At 39.7% G+C, this 21,408-nt stretch overlaps 2 protein-coding genes across 2 annotated transcripts; one reads left to right on the forward strand and one right to left on the reverse strand.

Annotated features, from left to right (window-relative positions):
* Positions 1-323: 323 nt before the first annotated feature.
* On the forward strand, positions 324-15,184 carry LOC136283925 (fibropellin-1-like). The gene is made up of 19 exons (XM_066173493.1): positions 324-392; positions 708-821; positions 1,105-1,218; positions 1,550-1,714; positions 2,002-2,115; positions 2,317-2,430; positions 2,758-2,922; positions 3,232-3,345; positions 3,626-3,739; positions 4,056-4,220; positions 4,321-4,434; positions 4,718-4,831; positions 5,164-5,328; positions 5,633-5,746; positions 6,027-6,140; positions 6,450-6,614; positions 6,918-7,028; positions 12,635-12,819; positions 15,044-15,184. Exons 1-19 carry the CDS (start codon positions 326-328, stop codon positions 15,074-15,076), a joined length of 2,361 nt encoding a protein of 786 aa, XP_066029590.1. The 5' UTR covers positions 324-325; the 3' UTR covers positions 15,077-15,184.
* A 760-nt stretch (positions 15,185-15,944) lies between these two features.
* Positions 15,945-19,836, reverse strand: LOC131774848 (trefoil factor 2). Its single transcript, XM_059090930.2, has 6 exons — positions 19,747-19,836; positions 19,416-19,507; positions 18,441-18,581; positions 18,091-18,234; positions 16,711-16,847; positions 15,945-16,158 (listed from the first exon to the last, which is right to left on the reverse strand). Exons 2-5 carry the CDS (start codon positions 19,486-19,488, stop codon positions 16,723-16,725), a joined length of 483 nt encoding a protein of 160 aa, XP_058946913.2. The 5' UTR covers positions 19,489-19,507; positions 19,747-19,836; the 3' UTR covers positions 15,945-16,158; positions 16,711-16,722.
* Positions 19,837-21,408: the final 1,572 nt, after the last annotated feature.

A 21,408-nucleotide genomic window follows, 5' to 3' on the forward strand; every position in this document is an offset into this window, starting at 1 on the left:
CGATCTTCTTCAAATAGTGCCTTGTAAGCTCCGGACGGCGTGACGGTGCATTTTTACAATTGAATACTAACTCAAATTCTCAATAACTAATTTCTTACCTAACCCCAGTTAGACATCCATTAAGTGTAAAAAGGGGTACTTGTACTAGTAATCGCCCCATCGTTTCGCTTTCAAATTGACTAAAAATATACTAGGAACGTGAAGGACACTTTTCTGTTCTTCCACAGAGCTGCCATGTCCACCTGGCAAAAAAACCGACAATCCGCAAGGTGCCTGCTGTTTTCTCCCTTTTACCTATGGAGGAACGACCTACAACGCTTGTACCATGGCCGCTCATAGCCGATTGTGGTGTTCGTTAACCGCTACTTACAGTGGATCTTGGGCTAACTGCGGTAAGGAACAGAAAGTCGCAAGTTTAAATGCGTGCCAAATAAAAACCAACAAACACTTTTGTACTTTAACTTCGTTTTAAAAGACGATATTCCAGCTACAATGGTAAGAAAATATACAACAGTTACACTTTTGAGCGACTAGGTGTTGTCTGTTCGGTCTGACTATTATTCATCAGTCTTCAAATACATGCTATTGTTAGGCCAAAGAAGATTGTTGCTTATATTGATATTAAATAGTTCATCTACAGCTACAAAAGTAGGAGGGTACTTAAGTGAGTGTTATTGATGTTGTTGTTGTTTTTTTTTCCATCGCAGTCGGTCCATGCGACAACAACCCTTGTCTGAATGGGGGAGTCTGTACAGCAACCAAAAACGACTCGTATACCTGCAAATGTGCTTCAGGATATTTAGGAGGCAATTGTGAAATAGGTACATGGGTGACGACTGTGAATTCAGCTAACAGTTATTTCGATGTTTGATCTTTTTCTATCTTTGGTATTTTTTGGCCGCTATGAGCTAGATGACGCATGGTTTTTAATACGGAGAGATAATCACAGGCAGTAAATGAATTAAATAATATAATTTTTTGACTTATGCAGAAAATGAATAGTTTTGTCACCACTGAACAGGTTCCTGATTTGATATCAAGTACCTCAATCATCCAAACAAAAGAGTTAACATGAATAATTTATAGTTTCTTGTTACTCCGCAGTTGGCCCATGCGCTAAGAAACCTTGCCAAAATGGAGGAATCTGCACCGAAACAGGAAACAACTCACGCAGTTGCCAATGTGCTGTTGGATATTCTGGAGAAAATTGTGAAAAAAGTACTTACAGGCATATAGATTGTAAACTATGCGGGAATATTTTATGTAATATAGGCTATTTTTTCTTACCTTTCATTTTCTTTGTTTTACAACGTTTGAATTATGATCTACTTGACATAGTGCTATGTAAGCTCTGGCTGTGCGACGGTGCATTTTTACAATGGAAGACTATTTCAAAATTCTCAAAAACTCATTTCTTAATTATCCCCATTAACGACAGCCATTCAGAGGAAAAAGTGGTACATTTTCCAGTAATCTCTCCATTGCTTTGCTCTCAAGTTAACTGATAATACACCCAGACCGTAATGGACATTTTACTTTTCTTCCACAGAGCTGCCATGTCCACCTGGCAAAAAAACTGACGATCCGCAAGGTGCCTGCTGTTTTCTCCCTTTTACCTATGGAGGAACGACCTACAACGCTTGTACCATGGCCGCTCATAGCCGATTGTGGTGTTCGTTAACCGCTACTTACAGTGGATCTTGGGCTAACTGCAGTAAGGAATAGAAAGTCGCAAGTTTAAATACATGCCAGATAAAAACCAACAAACACTTTAGTACTATATATTCGTTTTAAAACATGACTTTTCGGCTACAATGGTGAGAAGACATACAACAATTACATTTTCGGAGCGACTAGGTAGTGTCTGTTAGGTCTGACTATTGATCACTAGTCATCAAATATATGCCATTGTTAGGCCAAAGAATATTGCTGCTCGAATAGTTTATCCGTAGCTACAAAAGTATTGAAGTACTTAATTGAGTTTTTCTTTTTCCACCGCAGTCGGTCCATGCGACAGCAACCCTTGTCTGAATGGGGGAGTCTGTACAGCAAGCATAAACGACTCGTATACCTGCAAATGTGCTTCAGGATATTCGGGAGGCAATTGTGAAATAGGTACATGGGCGACGAATGTGAATTCAGCTAACAGTCATTTTAATGTTTGATAATCTTTTTACTCGATATTTTTTGGCCGCTATGAGCTAGCTGACTTATGGTATTCAATACGGAGAGGAAATTACAGGATATGAATTAGATATCATCATTTTCTTGACCTATGCAAAAAATGAATACTTTTGTCACCACTTTGTTCCGCAGCGGGCCCGTGCGCCAAGAAACCTTGTCAAAATGGAGGAATCTGCACTGAAATAGGAAACAACTCGCGCAGTTGCCAATGTGCCGTTGGATATTCCGGAGAAAATTGTGAAAAAAGTACATACAGGCATATAGATTGTAAACTATGTGTGAACAAATCATGCAATATAGGATATTTTTCTTACCTTTCCTTTTTTTGTGAACCAACTTTAAATTACGATCTTCTTCAAATAGTGCCATGTAAGCTCTGGACGGCGTGACGGTGCATTTTTACAATTGAATACTAACTCAAATTCTCAATAACTAATTTCTTACCTAACCCCAGTTAGACATCCATTAAGTGTAAAAAGGGGTACTTGTACCAGTAATCGCCCCATCGTTTCGCTTTCAAATTGACTGAAAATTTACTAGGAACGTAAAAGATACTTTTCTGTTCTTCCACAGAGCTGCCATGTCCACCTGGCAAAAAAACCGACAATCCGCAAGGTGCCTGCTGTTTTCTCCCTTTTACCTATGGAGGAACGACCTATAACGCTTGTACCATGGCCGCTCATAGCCGATTGTGGTGTTCGTTAACCGCTACTTACAGTGGATCTTGGGCTAACTGTGGTGAGGAACAGAAAATCCTGAGTTTAAATGCATGCCAAATGAAAACCAATAAACACTTTTATACAATATATTCGTTTTAAAAAACGACTTTTCAGCTACAATGGTAAGAAGACATACAACAATTACATTTTCGGAGCGACCAGGTGTTGTCTGTTAGGTCTGACTATTAATCATCAGTCATCAAATATATGCTATTTTTAGGCCAAAGACTATTGCTAATAATATTGAACTTAGAGTTTATCCAGAGTTACTAAAGTATGGAGGTGCTTAATTGAGTTTTTTTCTTTGGTTGTTGTTGTTCCACTGCAGTCGGTCCATGCGACAACAAGCCTTGTCTGAATGGGGGAGTCTGTACAGCAAACAGAAACGACTCGTATACCTGCAAGTGTGCTTCAGGATATTCTGGAGGCAATTGTGAGATAGGTACATGTGTGACGACTGTGAGTTCAGCTATCAGTCATTTTAATGTGCGATAATTTTTTTACTTGATGTATTTTTGGCCCGCTATGAGCTAACTGACGTATTGTATTCAATACAGAGAGGTAATCACAGGATATGAACTAGATATCATCATTTTTTGACTTGTGCATAAAATTAATACTTTTGTCACCCCTGAACAGATTCCTGATTTGATGTCAAATACCACAATCATGCAAACAAACGAATGAACATATTTAATTTATGATTTCTTGTTGTTCTGCAGTGGGCCCATGCGCTACGAAACCTTGTCAAAATGGAGGAATCTGCACCGAAACAGGCAACAAATCGCGCATTTGCCAATGTGCCGTGGAATATTCTGGAGAAAATTGTGAAAAAAGTACATACACTCATAGTATAGATTATAAACTATGTGTAATCAATTCATGCAATATAGGATATTTTTCTTATCTTTCATATATTTTTTCTTTTTTTCTTACTACAACGTTTGTATTATGATCTACTTATGTAAGCTCTGGAAGGTGTGACAGTGCATTTTTACAATGGAAGACAAACTAAAAATTCTCAATAACTTAATAAGACATCTATTAAGTGTAAAAAGGGGTACTTGTACCAGTAATCGCCCCATATTTTCGCTTTCAAATTGACTGAAAATATACTAGGAACGTAAAAGACACTTTTCTGTTCTTCCACAGAGCTGCCATGTCCACCTGGCAAAAAAACCGACAATCCACAAGGTGCCTGCTGTTTTCTCCCTTTTACCTATGGAGGAAGGACCTACAACGCTTGTACCATGGCCGCTCATAGCCGATTGTGGTGTTCGTTAACCGCTACTTACAGTGGATCTTGGGCTAACTGTGGTAAGGAATAGAAAATCCTGAGTTTAAATGCATGCCAAATAAAAACCAACAAACACTTTTGTGAGTGTTATTGATGTTGTTGTTTTTTCTTCCACCGCAGTCGGTCCATGCGACAACAACCCTTGTCTTAATGGGGGAGTCTGTACAGCAACCAAAAACGACTCGTATACCTGCAAATGTGCTTCAGGATATTTTGGAGGCAATTGTGAAATAGGTACATGGGTGACGACTGTGAATTCAGCTAACAGTTATTTTAATGTCTGATCTTTTTCTATCTTTGGTATTTTTTGGCTGTTATGAGCTAGGTGACGCATGGTTTTTAATACGGAGAGATAATCACAGGCAGTAAATGAATTACATATTATAATTTTTTGACTTATGCTGAAAATGAATAGTTTTGTCACCACTGAACAGGTTCCTGATTTGATATCAAGTACCTCATTCATCCAAACAATAGAGTTAACATGAATAATTTATGGTTTCTTGTTACTCCGCAGCGGGCCCATGCGCTAAGAAACCTTGCCAAAATGGAGGAATCTGCACCGAAGCAGGAAACAACTCGCGCAGTTGCCAATGTGCCGTTGGACATTCTGGAGAAAATTGTGAAAAAAGTACATACAGCCATATAGATTTTAAACTATGTGGGAATAATTTATGTAATATAGGATATTGTTTCTTACCTTTCATTTTCCTTTTTTTTACATCATTTGAATTATGATCTACTTGAAATAGTGCTATGTAAGCTCAAGCGGTGTGACGGTGCATTTTTACAATGGAACATAAACTCAAAATTCTCAATAACTGATTTCTTAATTATCCCCATTAACGACATCCATCCAGAGTAAAAAGTGGTACGTGTTCCAGTAATCGCCCCATTGCTTTGCTCTCAAGTTAACTGATAGTACACCCAGACCGTAATGGACATTTAACTTTTCTTCCACAGAGCTGCCATGTCCACCTGGCAAAAAAACTGACAATCCGCAAGGTGCCTGCTGTTTTCTCCCTTTTACCTATGGAGGAACGACCTACAACGCTTGTACCATGGCTGCTCATAACCGATTGTGGTGTTCGTTAACCGCTACTTACAGTGGATCTTGGGCTAACTGTGGTAAGGAACAGAAAATCCTGAGTTTAAATGCATGCCAAATAAAAACCAACAGACACTTTTGTACAATATATTCGTTTTGAAAAACGACTTTTCAGCCACAATGGTAAGAAGACATACAACTGTTACTTTTTTGGAGCAACTAGGTGTTGTCTGTTAGGTCTGACTATTAATCATCAGTCATCAAATATATGCCTGTCAGACCAAAGACTATTGCTAATAATATTGAACTTAGAGTTTATCCAGAGTTTAAAAGTATGGAGGTGCTTAATTGAGTGTTTTTTTTGTAATTGTTGTTCCACTGCAGTCGGTCCATGCGACAACAACCCTTGCCTGAATGGGGGAGTCTGTACAGCAAATAGAAACGACTCGTATACCTGCAAGTGTGCTTCAGGATATTCTGGAGGCAATTGTGAAATAGGTACATGTGTGACGACTGTGAGTTCAGCTAACAGTCATTTTCATGTTCGATAATGTTTTTACTTGATATATTTTTGGGCCTCCATGAGCAAGCTGACGTATTGTATTCAATACAGAGAGGTAATCACAGGATATGAATAAGATATCATCATTTTTTGACTTGTGCATATAATGAATACTTTTGTCACCCCTGAACAGATTCCTGATTTGATGTCAAATACCACAATCATGCAAACAAAAGAATGAAAATATCTAATTTATGGTTTCTTGTTACTCTGCAGCGGGCCCATGCGCTAAGAAACCTTGTCAAAATGGAGGAATCTGCACCGAAACAGGAAACAACTCGCGCAGTTGCCAATGTGCCGTTGGATATTCTGGAGAAAATTGTGAAAAAAGTACATACAGGCATATAAATTGTAAACTATGTGTGAACAATTCATGCAATATAGGATATTTTTCTCACCTTTCTTTTACTTTTTTTTAATATTTTTTCAAAAGTGGTATGTAAGCTCTGGACAGTGTGACGGTGCACTTTTACAATGGAAGACTAACTCAAAATTCTCAATAACTCATTTTTTATCTTAATGTCTTTGTCATTCAATGTAAACAGAGGTACATGTACCAGAAATCGCCCTATCGCTTTGCTTTCAAATTAACTTATAATATACTAGGAACGTGAAGGACATTTTTCTGTTCTTCCACAGAGCTGCCATGCCCACCTGGCAAAAAAACCGACAATCCGCAAGGTGCCTGCTGTTTTCTCCCTTTTACGTATGGAGGAACGACCTACAACGCTTGTACCATGGCCGCTCATAGCCGATTGTGGTGTTCACTCACTGCTTCCTACAGTGGATCCTGGGCTAACTGCGGCAAGTAACAAACAGTAGCTAGCGAGTTTTAATGTTCGAAAAATACCATTTTGTACCATTATACCTTAAGATACTTTTTATGAAAAGAAAATTTATTAGCCTAAATGATGAGAAGTGGTAAATAATTATACCTTTGGGCTAATGAGTGTTGTCCATTTGGTCCAATTACAAAACGCTTGGGCAGCAAATGAGTTCGTTCGGGACGGCTGACTACAATCTTGCCAATATTACTCATTTCAAGTGGTTAGTTCATTTCAACATTACTAAATCAAAAGTAAACTTAGAGTTTTTGTTCCATTGTAGTCAGTTCATGCGACAAGAATCCTTGTCAGAATGGAGGAGTCTGTACAGAAACCCAAGATAATTCGTATAGCTGCAAATGTACCGAGGGATATTCTGGAGCCAATTGTGAAGGTACCTTAATGATCTGATTTATATTCTTGCAAATTTTGAATGTTTTCAAAATTAAGAGCAGATCTAGTGATTATTTTACAGAGGTATTGATATTTCTAACAAAGTAGCAGACTATTCTTAGGGCTGTTGGGCTTTTTTCTTTTACCTATAAGATGGTGAACGTACAAATCTTTTGCAGTTTTAATGTTTCTTACTTGTTACCATTTACGAAGAGGGCAGAATAAATTGCCATATTTGGAAAACTTTCATATCTATGATGACGAGGAGTAGTGAACTTGGTGTTAATATATGAAAGAAAATCGACAAAGATCGAAGGTAAAACCGTTTTTGTCACAATTTTTCCATTTAAACTCTTTATTCAATAACGCAACAGCTACTACATGACAACATGGGCGAAATCAAAATGGCGGGTCCGATACCACGTTTTTTCCCACAGGTCCGATGGGAGCGCGTGGTATGACGTAATATGACATCCCCCTTTCTACCGATGTAATAATAATAATAACGACAAAAAAAAAAAAATGGAACTTATCATATCTCCAGAACATTACAATACTGGTTGAAAGGATATCCCTCCTGTGCTTGTACTTATAAGTCTATTCTTTAGTGTCTCTACTGTTATAGATCCAGCCTTTGTGCAGGTGTCACAGTCCTCCCAGATCTGGTCACATATCCTCCAGCTATGTCTGAGGGTCCCTGGGGGATGTTGTTCAGTGGCACTGTTTCGCCAGATCCTGGTCTGGGGGCTGCACCGTTTTTGTGCGATGTCTGTGTGTGACTGACTGGGGCAAGACTAGTTGTCTGCTGAGGTATCTCAGAACCTTGGTATACTGGGGTTTCCACCCGCTGGCATTGTGTTCCCCTCACTGCAGTTGTGTCTGGTTTCAGTTGGGCCCGTGTTCTTCGATAGGTGGTACCTGTACTGCTGGATCTGATGATGTAAGATCTTGGCTGTTTGGCGGGTTTTACAATAATGCCAGGTTCCCAGGTTTGTGAGTGGTGGTTGTACGTGCGGATGGGTTGGTCAGCTTCGAATGGCTTTTTGGGTGGTCCTGAGTGCTGGTTGTAATAGTGGGCTTGTTTCTCCTGACGGGCTATGAGCTTACTTTTCATGACCTCATGGTGAGAGTGGTTGAGGAGGACTCTATGGCATGCTGGTAATCTAGTTTTAAATTTTCTGTTGGTGAGCAGATCCAAGGGAGTGGCCCGGTATGATAGGAGAGCAAGGTACGGGTCCTCTTTATTTTCATCGCACTTTTGGAGAATGTTTTCCACGGTCTGGACCATTCGCTCAGCAAACCCGTTGGATTGGGGGTATAGGGGGGAGCTAGTAATGTGTTCTACCCCGTACACGTTCATAAAATGCTTGAATTCTGCCGAACTGTACTGCGGTCCGTTGTCGGTCGTCAACTGCGTAGGGATGCCGTGTTCTGCAAAGATGCTCTTCAGATGGTTGATAACTGCAGATGACGTGGTGCTTGTTAGTCTCCTGATGACAGGAAATCTGCTGTATTGATCTGTCAACAGGAGGTATTGCTGCCCTCTAAATTCGAACAAGTCCGAACTGAGTCTTTCCCATGGTCGGTGTGGCGGTTCTGGCTGTAGTATTGGCTCTTTCCTTGCTTTATTTTGGTATTTCTGGCAGGGTTCGCACTGGTTAACTTGGTTGATGATTTCCTTTGTAATTCCAGGCCAGAAAACGGATGTACGTGCTCGTAAAAGGCATTTCTCTTGCCCTAGGTGGCCTTGGTGTATGATGTTCAGGATTTCAGGTCTGAGAGTAGGAGGTATCACGATGCGGTCTCCTTTTAGTACTAAGCCGTCCTCGATGGTCAGCTCTTCTCTGAAATTCCAATAGCCATGTAGCAGTTGGGGGCACTCTTCTCTTTTCTGTGGCCATCCTTCAAAGACCATTTCTTTTAACAGAGACAACACAGGATCCCTCCCTGTTTCGTCACGGATCTGTTGTAGCTTTGTTGGAGTTGCAGGGAGATGTTGTGTGACGTGGTGGACATATATCTCTGAAAGTTGACTGCTGCTAGGGGTAGGCTGGGGGCTGACTCTTGAGAGAGCGTCGGCTATTGGTACATCAGGACCTTTTACGTAGTTGACCGTAACGTCGTATTTCAGGGCTCTCATCAAGAACCTCTGTAATCTAGGTGGGCAACTGGACAGTCGCTTCTTGAAAATCGCCTCAAGAGGTTTATGGTCAGTGTTTACTGTACAGTGCTTCCCAAAAATGTAGTAGTTAAATCTCTCTAGGCCCCATACTACACCAAGTGTTTCTCTCTCAATGTTGCTGTAGTTTTTTTCTGTGTCTGTAAGTGCTTTGGAGGCATAGCATACAGGTTGCCCCTGCTGCAAAAGGACGGCGCCTACTCCCTTCTGGGAAGCGTCAGTTTGAATGACAGACTCGATGTTTGGGTCAAAGTATCTGAGGACTCCCATTGATGTGATTTCCTGTTTGACTTGGTTGAATGAGTCGTCGTGTTCAGGTCCCCATACATATGCGGTGTCCTTCTTGGTAAGTTCTCGCAGTGGTGCTGTGAGGCTAGCCAATCGCCCTGAGTATCTTGTAAGGTAGTTTACGAGGCCTAAGAAGCTTTGGAGGTCTTTGCGGTTCTCAGGTGGGGTCATCTTCTGGATTGCAGATATCTTACTGTCATCTGGTTTGATTCCATCCTGGGTCCATTTGTGGCCGAAAAAGCTGACTTCCTGACATTTGAGCTGTACTTTGTCTTTGTTGAATTTGATTCCCCTTTCCCTGGATCTGATCATGAGGTTTACCATGTTCGCATCGTGCTCTTCCTCTGTAGCTCCGTATATGAATGTATCGTCTGCAATGCCGGTGACTCCTTTCAGGCCCTCCAGTGCTGAATCTAAGTGTTTCTGGAACACATCTTGTGATACAATAAGGCCAAAGGGGAGCCGGGTGAAACGGTATCTCCCGAACGGGGTGTTGAAAGTAGTCAGGTAGGAGCTGGCTTCGTCTAATGGTACATGCCAGTAGCCCTTTTTGGCATCAACTACACTAAAGAATTTGGCACCACTAAGCTGTGTGACTACCTCATCAATTGTTTTGGTGTAGTAGTGTTCGCGTTTTATTGCCTTATTTAGGTCACGTGGATCGAGGCAGACTCTGATTTTGGTGACTTCTCCTTTGCCGTTGGTTGTTTCAGAGAGGACGATGCTATTAACCCAGTCTGTGGGTTCGCTTACGGGTATGAGCACTCCAAGTTCTACCATGGTGTTGATTTCCTTTCTAAACATGTCTCGAAGGTGTACTGGTACGGTACGTGGTGCGTGGATGACAGGTTCAGCATTGGAGTCTAGGGTGATGTGATAAGGTTTCATATTGAAGGTTCCCAGGCCTTCAAAGCAGTCTCCGAAGTTGTTGAAGAAGGTTATCCTGTCCAGTGGGGGGTATGTTTCAGTGTCTAGACGGCTAGGGTATCTGCTGGTCCTTTGGTGCGGTTTGCATGGTCTGTGTTCTTTAAGGCGGGTCTCTTTGTCTTCTTTGGAGGTTTCTAGGCTGCAATTAAATTTTACCAGCTCAAGTTCCTCGCAGGTTTTACAGCCAAGCATTGTAGGTCCTGGTACGTCAGTAACATTGAAAACGACTTCTTTAATGCTGCCATTTTGATGGACGTATAGTGGACAGGTTCCAAGGGTCTTGATGGCGTGGCCTCCATACGCAGTAATCCTGTGGTGTGTTGGGCCAAGGGGTATCTGCTGGGAACTGCGGTTGAGTCTGTCATAGTCGTCTTTGGAGATGACATTAACTTCTGCACCAGTGTCGACCTTGCAGATAATAGGTATCAGGTGTGTATCATGGGGGTCTACCGTGACTTGTATTTCAGTCATGACTTTGGTGCGTTGTTTTTCTTTTTGTTCAATGCTTGCGATCATTGAGGTATTGGGGCTGTCTCGGGCTTCTAGTGTTCCCAGGAAGACTTTGTCGTAGCTTGTGCATTCACTTGTTACACCATCAGGTTGTTCTTTTTGTAGGGTCATCACATCTGACCTTGTTGTAGACTTGCAAACTTTGCTAAAATGACCGCGTTTGTTGCAGTTGAAGCATTCTACTCCAGTGGCTGGGCACTGCTGGTCTTTGGTGTGTGGTGTGTCTCCACATCTGTAGCACTGTCTTAGGTTGTTGTCACGTCGTCTGTTTCCTCTACCACTGGTGTACCTTTGGTGGGGCTGGTTTCTGGGCTTGTTTCCTCTGCTGATTGCATTGACTTCCCCTTCTTCTTGCTTTGGGTTTGTAGTGTCACTCATTGCTTTTAATTGCATCTGGGTAGCCTCATCAGTTCGTGCAATTTCTTTTGCCCTTGCAAAGGTTAATTCATTACCGCGGGCAATGCATTTTCGTCTGACCTCTTCCGAATCGGTGCCGAAAACTAATGTGTCACGCATGAGTTCGTCATGTAAGTCAGGTGGGTAACCTGAGCTCTGTATGAGTAGCCTTGCTTCAGTCAGGAAGGTGGCTAGGGGACGATTATTCTGTTTCAGACCTCGTAGATAATATCTGTTCAAGATATGGTTTGCTTGTGGTTTAACATGGTCTTCGAATCTTTTCCAGTATTCTTTCAGGTCTTTTTGTTGGTCTTCGGTTAGCGACCAAGTGTTAAATAAGTCTATTCCGTAATCGCCTGACCATAGCAGCACATATTTGCATTTTTGAGTGCCGTCTCGAGCTTTTAACGGTCCATCAAGTAGCAGTTCACACTTTTGGCGGAATCTCTTGAATCTAGTTAATAAATCTGGGCCAGGGGTCCAGTCCATTTTTGGTACTTCAAACCCAACCAAGTCGCTCATTTTTGGCTAAATTGCACGATAAGACAGGACTTTGTAGTAAACACTGTAAAATCGTACGTACCGGTTTTCTTGGTTGTTCTAGCGGTGAGAATTCCTCTATTGGTGTAAATCTATCCCACTTCCGACATCCATGTCACAATTTTTCCATTTAAACTCTTTATTCAATAACGCAACAGCTACTACATGACAACATGGGCGAAATCAAAATGGCGGGTCCGATACCACGTTTTTTCCCACAGGTCCGATGGGAGCGCGTGGTATGACGTAATATGACAGTTTTCTTATCCATGGCACAGAAATTACTAATAGATCAACATAGCAGATATCCTCCATAGCCAATAACTCTTTCGTTCTCCATCAAAACTGTGATAGCGAACTTAAAAGCTGCCATGCTGCAAATTATTTATTAACAAAGAGTATGATTGCAGTCACAATTACGTATTAAACAAATTAACTACCAATTGATCAGACCGCGTTCACAACTAAATAATTGTTTACTCTGCGAATACGCCACAACAGCGCACGCAAAAAACTCGTACTGTCCAATTGCACAGGTATGATGCATCAACTGCCATAATACATTGTCCAGTTACAAGCAAGGCGCATACTTTATCCTCTTAGTGCTTGAATCGGGCTGCTAGTAACCAATCTCGTTCAAGAATTTTATTTTTGTTTTGTTTAATAGTAGAAATAACAATAATGATAATCCTAATAATAATGATCATGATCATGATCTCAATACTATCCCAATAAACTTATGGTGGATTAATCCTTCTTCCAATCAGTTACTGCAGACGGGTGGAGGTCAGAGGGATGCTTCAAAGTACTCAAGAAGGGAGAGAAAATTGTCTTTGATGAAAGATTCGCAGACATCAAGGCTACAGGAGAAATGAAGTGCGATGTTAAAACGGCGTTTGAACTTTGTAAAGTTGCAGCGGAGGAGAAAGGTTACGAGATGTTTGGCGTCTTAGTGAGTACTTTCTTGTGTTAGCCTAATTTCTTTCCAATACGTAAATGCTACAGAAATTTTCGGCCATTATTTTATCGCTTTTTAACTTAATATATATCTTTTCATTATGCCTATGTAGATTTTCTTTAACTTTCTTTCTTACGTACCCTTCTTCACTGAAAACGGAGGGTTTAAGATTTTGTTGAAATAGTTGCTTTTTACTCGAAGGAACAAGAAGTACTCTCCAAAAGTTCCGAAAGGTCTCGAGAGTAGCAGGCTCGTTATCATTTTTGAGGAAATAGACAACAGCTTCAGTTTTAACCAACACTTAATCAATTTATCCCAAACAGTGAAGAAGGTTGAAATTAAATCGAGGAAAATCCTTGGCTATACAAAGTTGAGTCGATGTGTAAGAAATGGCAATTTTTTAGTTCAGCCAAACGGAAAACCATTTCAAATTCTAGATACAAATTGGTTGGGTAGGATTGTGTTCGCGTGTATATTGGACAAGTGTTGCTTGAGCTAGCTGATGCGCCAAGATCCGTTTCAAAACTCGCGGCATGAGAGGTTTCTTGAATTGGCCACTGTTTAGTTTTGGCGACCATTGTTATTCGTGGGCTGAATACAATGGTGTCGAACTCGAAGCGCGCTGTTTTCGAAAAGAACTTCGACTTAAAATTTTAAAACTATGAGGACTAGCGGTTTTAGCTCACTAACTTTTAAAGTTTAACCGGGTTCTATTGCAGGAAAGATCCATTCTCCATTTCCCGCTCTTGAGTTTTTGGAAGCCAGTTCGAATTTTTTTCTTAAAGATCGCTTTTAAATCGGCCCTAATACTAAAAAGGTCCGGTTTTTTCGACATTTTCAAAGGTGAAGGAATAGACTTTATACTTTCTCAAACTTCCTCTTTTTAAGCTTTAATTAAATTAAAATAAAACCCTCCCTCTTTAAAAATCTGCTCTTGAGTTTTTGACTTATTGCCTCTGGCGATCAAGAAAGGGAGTTTTATCAACGCTGCTGTGCTAATTTTGGCCCTTTCTTCTCTTATTATGGGCTCTAAGGGCGCGATCGCATTCAAATATTCTCACATCAGCGCTCCTAAATACCTAATCATGTCCAGGCATTCTGCGCAATGGTGTGCTTTCGCGACCATCCAGTCGCGATAGCACACCAAAGCAAAGCGGCAGACGGGTTAGAGGAAAGTAAGAACGCTTTGATCCAGAACAAAATCCCGCAACAAAGCAAGAACAACTGGCAAAAAGTTGAGAAGTCTTGGGCTTCCAAAAAAGGTCATGAAAAGGTATTGAAACGTAGAAATCGGAAGGCCTCAACAAAATTCTCTCGTAGTTTATGCCACAATTCGTACGATAGACAAGGATTAAATTATGAGTGTGTTAGCCTTTGTGTACTGGTTACGCTATTTAGCTAATTGTAACTGAGAAAGAGGGTGAACACTCAATTATTCCTGACAGAAAATTTAAAGGCTCGACGCAAATTCTTGCGGGAAAATGCCAGCGACGCCGGCAACAACACAAATGCAAGCGACTGCACCAGTGACCCATGAACAAGGCTAGGAGAAAAAGAGTCAAATTTTTGCATGTGTATTATTGACATGTAATCACATGAATCTCTTCTCGTATTATTTGGGATAAATCAGCACGTGAAAGTTTTTCTAAGACAATAATTTGCATTCGCCCTACGGGCTTGAACAGTTTGGTGAGCCTTTGAAAAATTTGCTTGTGCTGATTTATCCCAAATTGCACTCGAAATCATGTGATTACCTATACAAACTAATTGGTATGAGAACAAAATAAAACTTGACAATGTAAATTTAAAAAGAGTTTCGAATTAACTTGATACAAGGTATAATTTAGTCTAAGATGGATTGCTTATCTCTCTCCAACCCATTTGGCTGTCAATCGCTTTATCACGAAGACCTGCAACAAAAACAGCCCTCAGACTTTCATAACCATAATATATATGTGCAGCCACCTTTTCTTTCAATAACTATACTTTTGTCCTTTCAGTTACATATTCGCTCAGATGATGAATCTACCACGTCATTGATCGTTTTCGTTATTTCTTATTAGACATCAAGCCTCATTTTCACCTTTCAAAATCGCCTATATTTTTGTTGTGTAAGACCCTACCCTCAGTGGACTCCGAACGTGCATGGTACGTCTTTTTTTGTTCTTCAGTTTACTTAATTAGCAAAATAAACTTCGTAAACTTTTACTTTCTTCAGGGTGTTAGAGAAATGAAGACGGGGAGAAGCTGAGTGAAGAAAAGCATCAATGCAAGAAAATGTGTGAATGGAATGAATAAATATACCCGAGATTCCGTAGAAAATGAGGTTAATATAGAAGTTTAGACTTAATCTGAATACGTTCCTTATTTAACGAAGCATGAATTTTCAAATATTTGTCGTAAAGTACGAATGAGAGCTTAAACTTATTAAGTTGTTATAAAGACTTAAATGCGTTACCTATGTAATAAAAGCTGCATTTTCTAATGTTATGAATAAAGAAAGTGTTTAATAGGAAGTTGCCTTCTTTTATCCAAGCCATGGCAATATTTTATTTGAAGATGTTTCAACGATCACATGACTAAAGTTATGTGCTGTATCGGTAACGAGAAGGCGACCCTCGGTGGCCCCTGGTATCGCGAGAGCCCCCGAGAAAACTTCTCTGAAACCCAGAAAATACCGACTTATTTTGATTCAGGTGCCTTAAGCTGTCTCGTTTCTAAGGTAACTTGAAGTCATTTTTGGAATTCATAGCTCCCAACCTTCCATAGGCCCTTAAGGTACGGTGGAAGAGGGATTTACTTACAAAATTAGAAATTGACTTCGATTAACATGAAGACTGATAAGATAGAAAATCAAGATGCAGTCTTCTGATGCTACGAGCAGTCTTCATGCGTTCCCGCCCAGAGTATACCATACTCAGGATACTTAGGACTAGAAGAATCAGGTCTGCAGAGTTCTGAACATCGGCCTAGAAGAACAGCTTGAAACCTGGCTTCAAAGAGTTGCTCTCCAATATGGGTGAAAATTTAAGAGTATTCTTACTTCTAAAGGAACAAATCACAAGCCTTGTGAACCTGAGGTTCATTTCATTTATTGCCGATTATCTGTAATCTTAGATAAGGATCGCATTAGCCCTGCGAAACGTTGCCAAGTGACGGATTGTGTGCTTAAAAAGGTTGATAACACTCATGAAATTCGCATGATATTCAAAAATGAATTAAGGACAGTTTTCATGAGTGTGAATGTTTTATTGAATGTTGATTGAAATGTCACGTTCTTCGTGTAAGTGATGAATTGTTTGTCCTGTGGCACTTTTCAAGGATCATTTTCCACTATAAAAAAAGAAACGCAAAATACAGTCATGGTTAACAGTTGAACCAATTGAATGTTAAGAAAGGTGAGTATACATTGGCTCAAATAATGTTTATGATTATAAATCAAATATCACAGCAGTTATATTAACATTACAAAATCATGTGCGAAAAGGTCTGAGTTCGAAATGCCTGAAGTTTTTGTCCAGGTAATATGCAGAATGATATTGTCTATTCTTAATTGTTTATTCATTTGTTATGGTCAGTCGGCATTCTGCTGTCGAAATTGGTTGAGCTTTCACATTGAGAATTGAAACAACTTAGGCCAGGTCAAAACGCCTCCTCTCCACCCGTGCGCCCAACCCAACTGATTTATGATAGAAGAAGGATGTTTGAATTAGTTCAAGTAAATTGATAACACGAAAAATTTGGGGTACTTTGGATCCAGATTTGAACAGAAAACACATAAGGTTGACGGATCAGGCCATTCAAAAAAGAAACGAAAGAGCACAGATGGGTGATTTGTATACCCTTTTTCACCATCCATACAAAGTTACAGTACTATCCACTCACATAACTTTTTAATTAAAAGCAGCATATTCTCCCTTTGCACTGTCCCATTCCATAGCTCTTTCTCTCGTCTTTATCACACACGTATTTACAGGTTCCCGATACACCATGATAAATGTAACAAGATCTCGTTTCCTCAACTGAAATTGAGAAACATTCTTGATATTATTCATATGGAATTTATGGAAATCAGCATGAATTGAAGGAAAAAACCCGCAGCAGTTCAGATTTGAAAATTATACAGTACATTGAAAGTACAGTACTGAAGCGTTGAATTAGGCAAATAAGCACTTAAATTCTGCCGGAAAACGGCATGAACTTCATACTTGAATTATGCCACACCAGCAGCTCGTTCTGAGCTATGTGAAGACTTATGAAGATATTTTATTTTCTTTCTAGGCAAGAAGGGGCTCTGAAAGGTCGAGCTTTTAGTATCATGAAATTAAGAGACCTCGCAGCTAAGAACACTACTGAAACGAGTAGTTGAAAATAAGACCTGAAAAAAATTCAGGCCCGTACGGTAGAGCGCTGCACCGGTATCGCAGAGATCATGGGTTCAAATATATGAATTTTTTTTCAGGTTCTATTTTCAACTACTCGTTTCAGTAGTATTCTTAGTTGCGAGGATCTCTTAATTTTATTTCTTCACCGCAGTGCAAATATATGAATTTCCTATATCTAAAATCATCACTCCTTGTATCAGTTTGGACATTTGATGTTAAAATATGGTGCCATAATCAGGGTGAAGTTTTCAGAAAATTTCCTTTTGATTTAATGCACCATTTTATCTAAGGGAGAGAGACGATGGTTGGTAAAGCGTAAAATGTAAATCAGTTACAACCCTTTATGATTAGATTCGTTTTGGGAATCCAGATCGATAGGATTGGTGCATTTAAAAAAAAAACTTAAAATGTTTCGCATAAAAATCTTAAATGTGAAGTCTCTTCCAACTACCCCTCATAACTATTCCAAATAAGAAAAACAAATATGTAACCTATCTAAAGTCATAGGTACGGGAAATATTATTGTCATGATAACAACAAGCATCGGCTCAGGATGGGAGTCGTTTCCAGCGATTCACAAGTGCTATCAAAGTTGCTTACTAAGCTGGATAAAGCATCATTTAGCTTCCACTGCGGTAAGGCCACTCAGCATGATGTACTTAGACATTCATTCTTTGATTGGGGGGGGGGAGCATATTCGGTTCCAAAGATTCTAAAGTGACATCATATTTGCTCAACGGGTTCTTTAAAGCACCATTTTGCGTTAGCTACGGAAGGTTAGCAAATGCCTGATGTACTCTGACACTCACTCGATTTTGGAAAGTAGTCGGAAAGGGTAAATTATGTTCGAACGTTTCAAAGGTACCATCAAATTACTCACCAGGCTGTTTAAAGCACCATTTTGCGTTAGGTACGGTGGGGTCCCAACAGCATGATTTACTCAGACATTCATCCCTTGTTATCCCATAATGACCACACTCCTGGCGCTCAGAAGGAGCAACAGGGCAGAGTCCATCAGGGAGATCTGCAACACAATAAGTTACCTCTTTAGTAGTTATGAATACTTCCGTTGAAAAGGGCAGGCTCTTATCAGTAAGGATACCGAATGCAATTTTAAGAACAACTTCTCCATGTGGATTTTTCAGCAGCATCCCTGGGATGATACGTAGTTTAGCGAGAAGACCTTTGAAATCATTTGAAATTATACTACATAGATGAGAAGGATCCTACTTTTATATTTCCTGACGAAACAGAACTTTGCCCAAGGATCACTGTCATCCCAGCAGCAGCCGCGCTTCTCGCAGGTTTCTTTGTCTATTCCAAGCCAACCGCATTCCCATCTGTATCTGGAGTTAACATCACAGCTGCCAACTTAGATGAAGATATAAAACACAGTAAATTATACGATTCGCAATCTGGTTGTGATGAAAGTGTAGCCAAGTCAATATATCATATCGTGTTTTTACCGTCGAAATAAGAAAAAAAAAGTAGAGAACTGATAGTAAGAGAGCATAACTACCAGAAAAAAAAGATGCAAAGACAACAGAAAAGAAAAACTAAGGACAAAAAAGACAAAGGGAGGAATCGTTGGGAATGAAATTATTGCTTAAATTTCATGGAATCAATGACGTTTGTTCGCTTACATTATCAATTTTATTGATAGAGCTGGTGTAAACGAGACAAAAGAAACTTTATGGCCATTATATCTGGAATAAATGCGTACTATGATAAGATCTTCTGTTCATTATTTGAAGAAGACAGAGAAAGACGAGAGAGATGAACAGCATAACAAAAAAATGTTTACATCATGCCATTTTAGGTACACAATACCACAGCGGTTACAGATCTCAAATTTTACATTTTACAATATACTTTTTTATTCTTCTTTTCCATGCACTACTCTAGTGATAATTTAGGCTGGCACAACTGTCGGGGGCGAAGGTCTCACAATTGATAATCATGATTTAGCGATAATAGCGCAAATTCCAAGTGAGCATGAATAAATGTGCTTTATTGATTTTTAACTAAACTATCGGAATACATTTTTTGGCAAAAAAATCTGATTCTAAACTAGTGCGAGTGGAAATTTTTAAGTATGATTGCGCATTTCCAAGTACAGTTTCATCTAAAAAATAAAGAAACTTCTTCTTGAATGGAAACCATTTTTTTTTTTCATCCCAGAATGCTTTACAGTGAAACTCATACCTTCATCTTGATGAGCGGGCTTCCCTAGCACGATTAATGCGTGAACGAGAAACAGAATGATCTCGAAGTTCATGTCCAGATGGATTTTTGTTCTGGTAGAAAAATAAAGTATCTATTGTATAAGCAAATTATCATTTTCTAGCGGAACCCCTAAAAAAAGCATTGCCCAAACTTAATTTCTTAAATTCCGTCGCTGAGAGGAGTTTTTTTTCTTTTTTTCGTTCGAGACGAGAGTCACCGACGCAGGAGAGATGATTAACTACTAACTTTAAAAGAGGAAGAAATCACCCAATATGATAATTAAAAATGATAGATAAGTTAAGAAACTTACCACGTAAAGGTCTCTGAGTAGTGTGTGGCCTTAAGTTTTAAGAATTTGTCGGAGTAACTTGCCTGTGCGGGGCAGCACGTATTATGTATTCCCCTGACAAGAGGAGTGGCCACATATTACTTGTCAGAATCATTATCTAAATCTACAAGTCTATCGACACAAAAGCAAACTCTATGAACAGTAGCAAATGTTGTCTCAGCGGTGGCTTTCCAGGCCGTCTTTTGTTTTAGCATCACAGCTAAATGTACAGTGGACAAAACCAGCGGGTGGAAACAAAAGACTATGTAACCATTAAGTTACACAGCCGGCTTAATAGATTAGACAAACTTTGCCATTGAGGAAGAAAATAAACGACTATGTGCTTACAGAACCTGAAAAAATGATATTATATCAGAAATAATGATAAAAATCTCTACATGTTATCAAGATGATTTAGGACAAGATAGTGACTCAAGGAAGTGTTACGTTTTACCAAGAGAAAATTTATCTTCCTTATAGGGAGTATTGCGAAAGACTTTGTTTCACTTGCTTTCATTTGGAAGGGGGAAGGCACTGACAGGCTGAAAGTTTGGTGGTTTGTATTAGTGAACACGTGATATATATTTTATTTAGAACTTTGCTTGTGCGGCAGAGTAACACTTTTCATCTCTTCAAGTAATCAGTCCAATGCTTTGCTCCTCCCCTTACTGTAGTTTGGACAGCATGTTAATCTATCTAGGCTTTGTCTACTTAAGCGCAATAAATAGCGGGTTTTTTTATTTTTTTTTTAAGGTTGTTGATAGGGATTTCCAATCATTTAACATTCGCGGACTTTATGAAGTCAATTCTGATTGGTTAATCTCGTGTTCTACAAAACGCCACATTGGAACAGACTCTTGCGCTTCAGACTTATGGTGTTTCACCGCTTCAAATGATAGCTATAGGTACCAACTTCAATGAGAAGTGGTAAAGGTAATTTTCACACCATGTGCCTATTTCTCTTTTACATTTCGGTCAATATAGATTTCTCTATACTGACCGTACTGAATACGAGAGTTATTTACGGTGAAGTTGCAGAGATTTCATAGATCCACCGCCTTTAGAAGGGGGAAATTTTCGAGAGGGAGAAAAAAAGCAAAACGACAATTTTACGACGCGGCAAATGGTGCAAGCGTGTAGAGGTGCCGACAATGCAGCAAAACAAAAAGCGATCGTGGCCACCTCCATGGTCCATTATGTAATTCTTGTTTTCCTTCACCTCAGATGCTACACTGGTACAAAAATCATGAATGGTTTTAAAAGTCCGTCCTTTGACATAGTCATGCATGCACTTCGTGTTTAGCTTGTACATCACCAATGGTCAAGTCAATCATAAAGAGAAGTATGCACAAGAGCACAACCCCCTCGAAAGCGGATTACAAACGGAAAAAATTGATATTTCAAATTTTGAAACGACAATAATAGTCATATCCAGTCAACGCAGCACAATAGTCATATCCAGTCTACGCAGCACAACGTTAGTTGGAAATTTAAAGTAGTTGACTCACAAATGTCTCGTCCATTTCTGTCAAAATACAACACGTGATCATATACTAAACTCTGGACGCGCGATTTCGTCTCTCTAGCAGCTTGGAGGTGAATAATACATGCTAGTCAACTTCTGCTGGCCAATCAACGCACGCT

This window comes from Pocillopora verrucosa, chromosome 10 (assembly GCF_036669915.1).
Source record: "Pocillopora verrucosa isolate sample1 chromosome 10, ASM3666991v2, whole genome shotgun sequence".
Taxonomy (NCBI): Eukaryota; Metazoa; Cnidaria; class Anthozoa; order Scleractinia; family Pocilloporidae; genus Pocillopora; species Pocillopora verrucosa.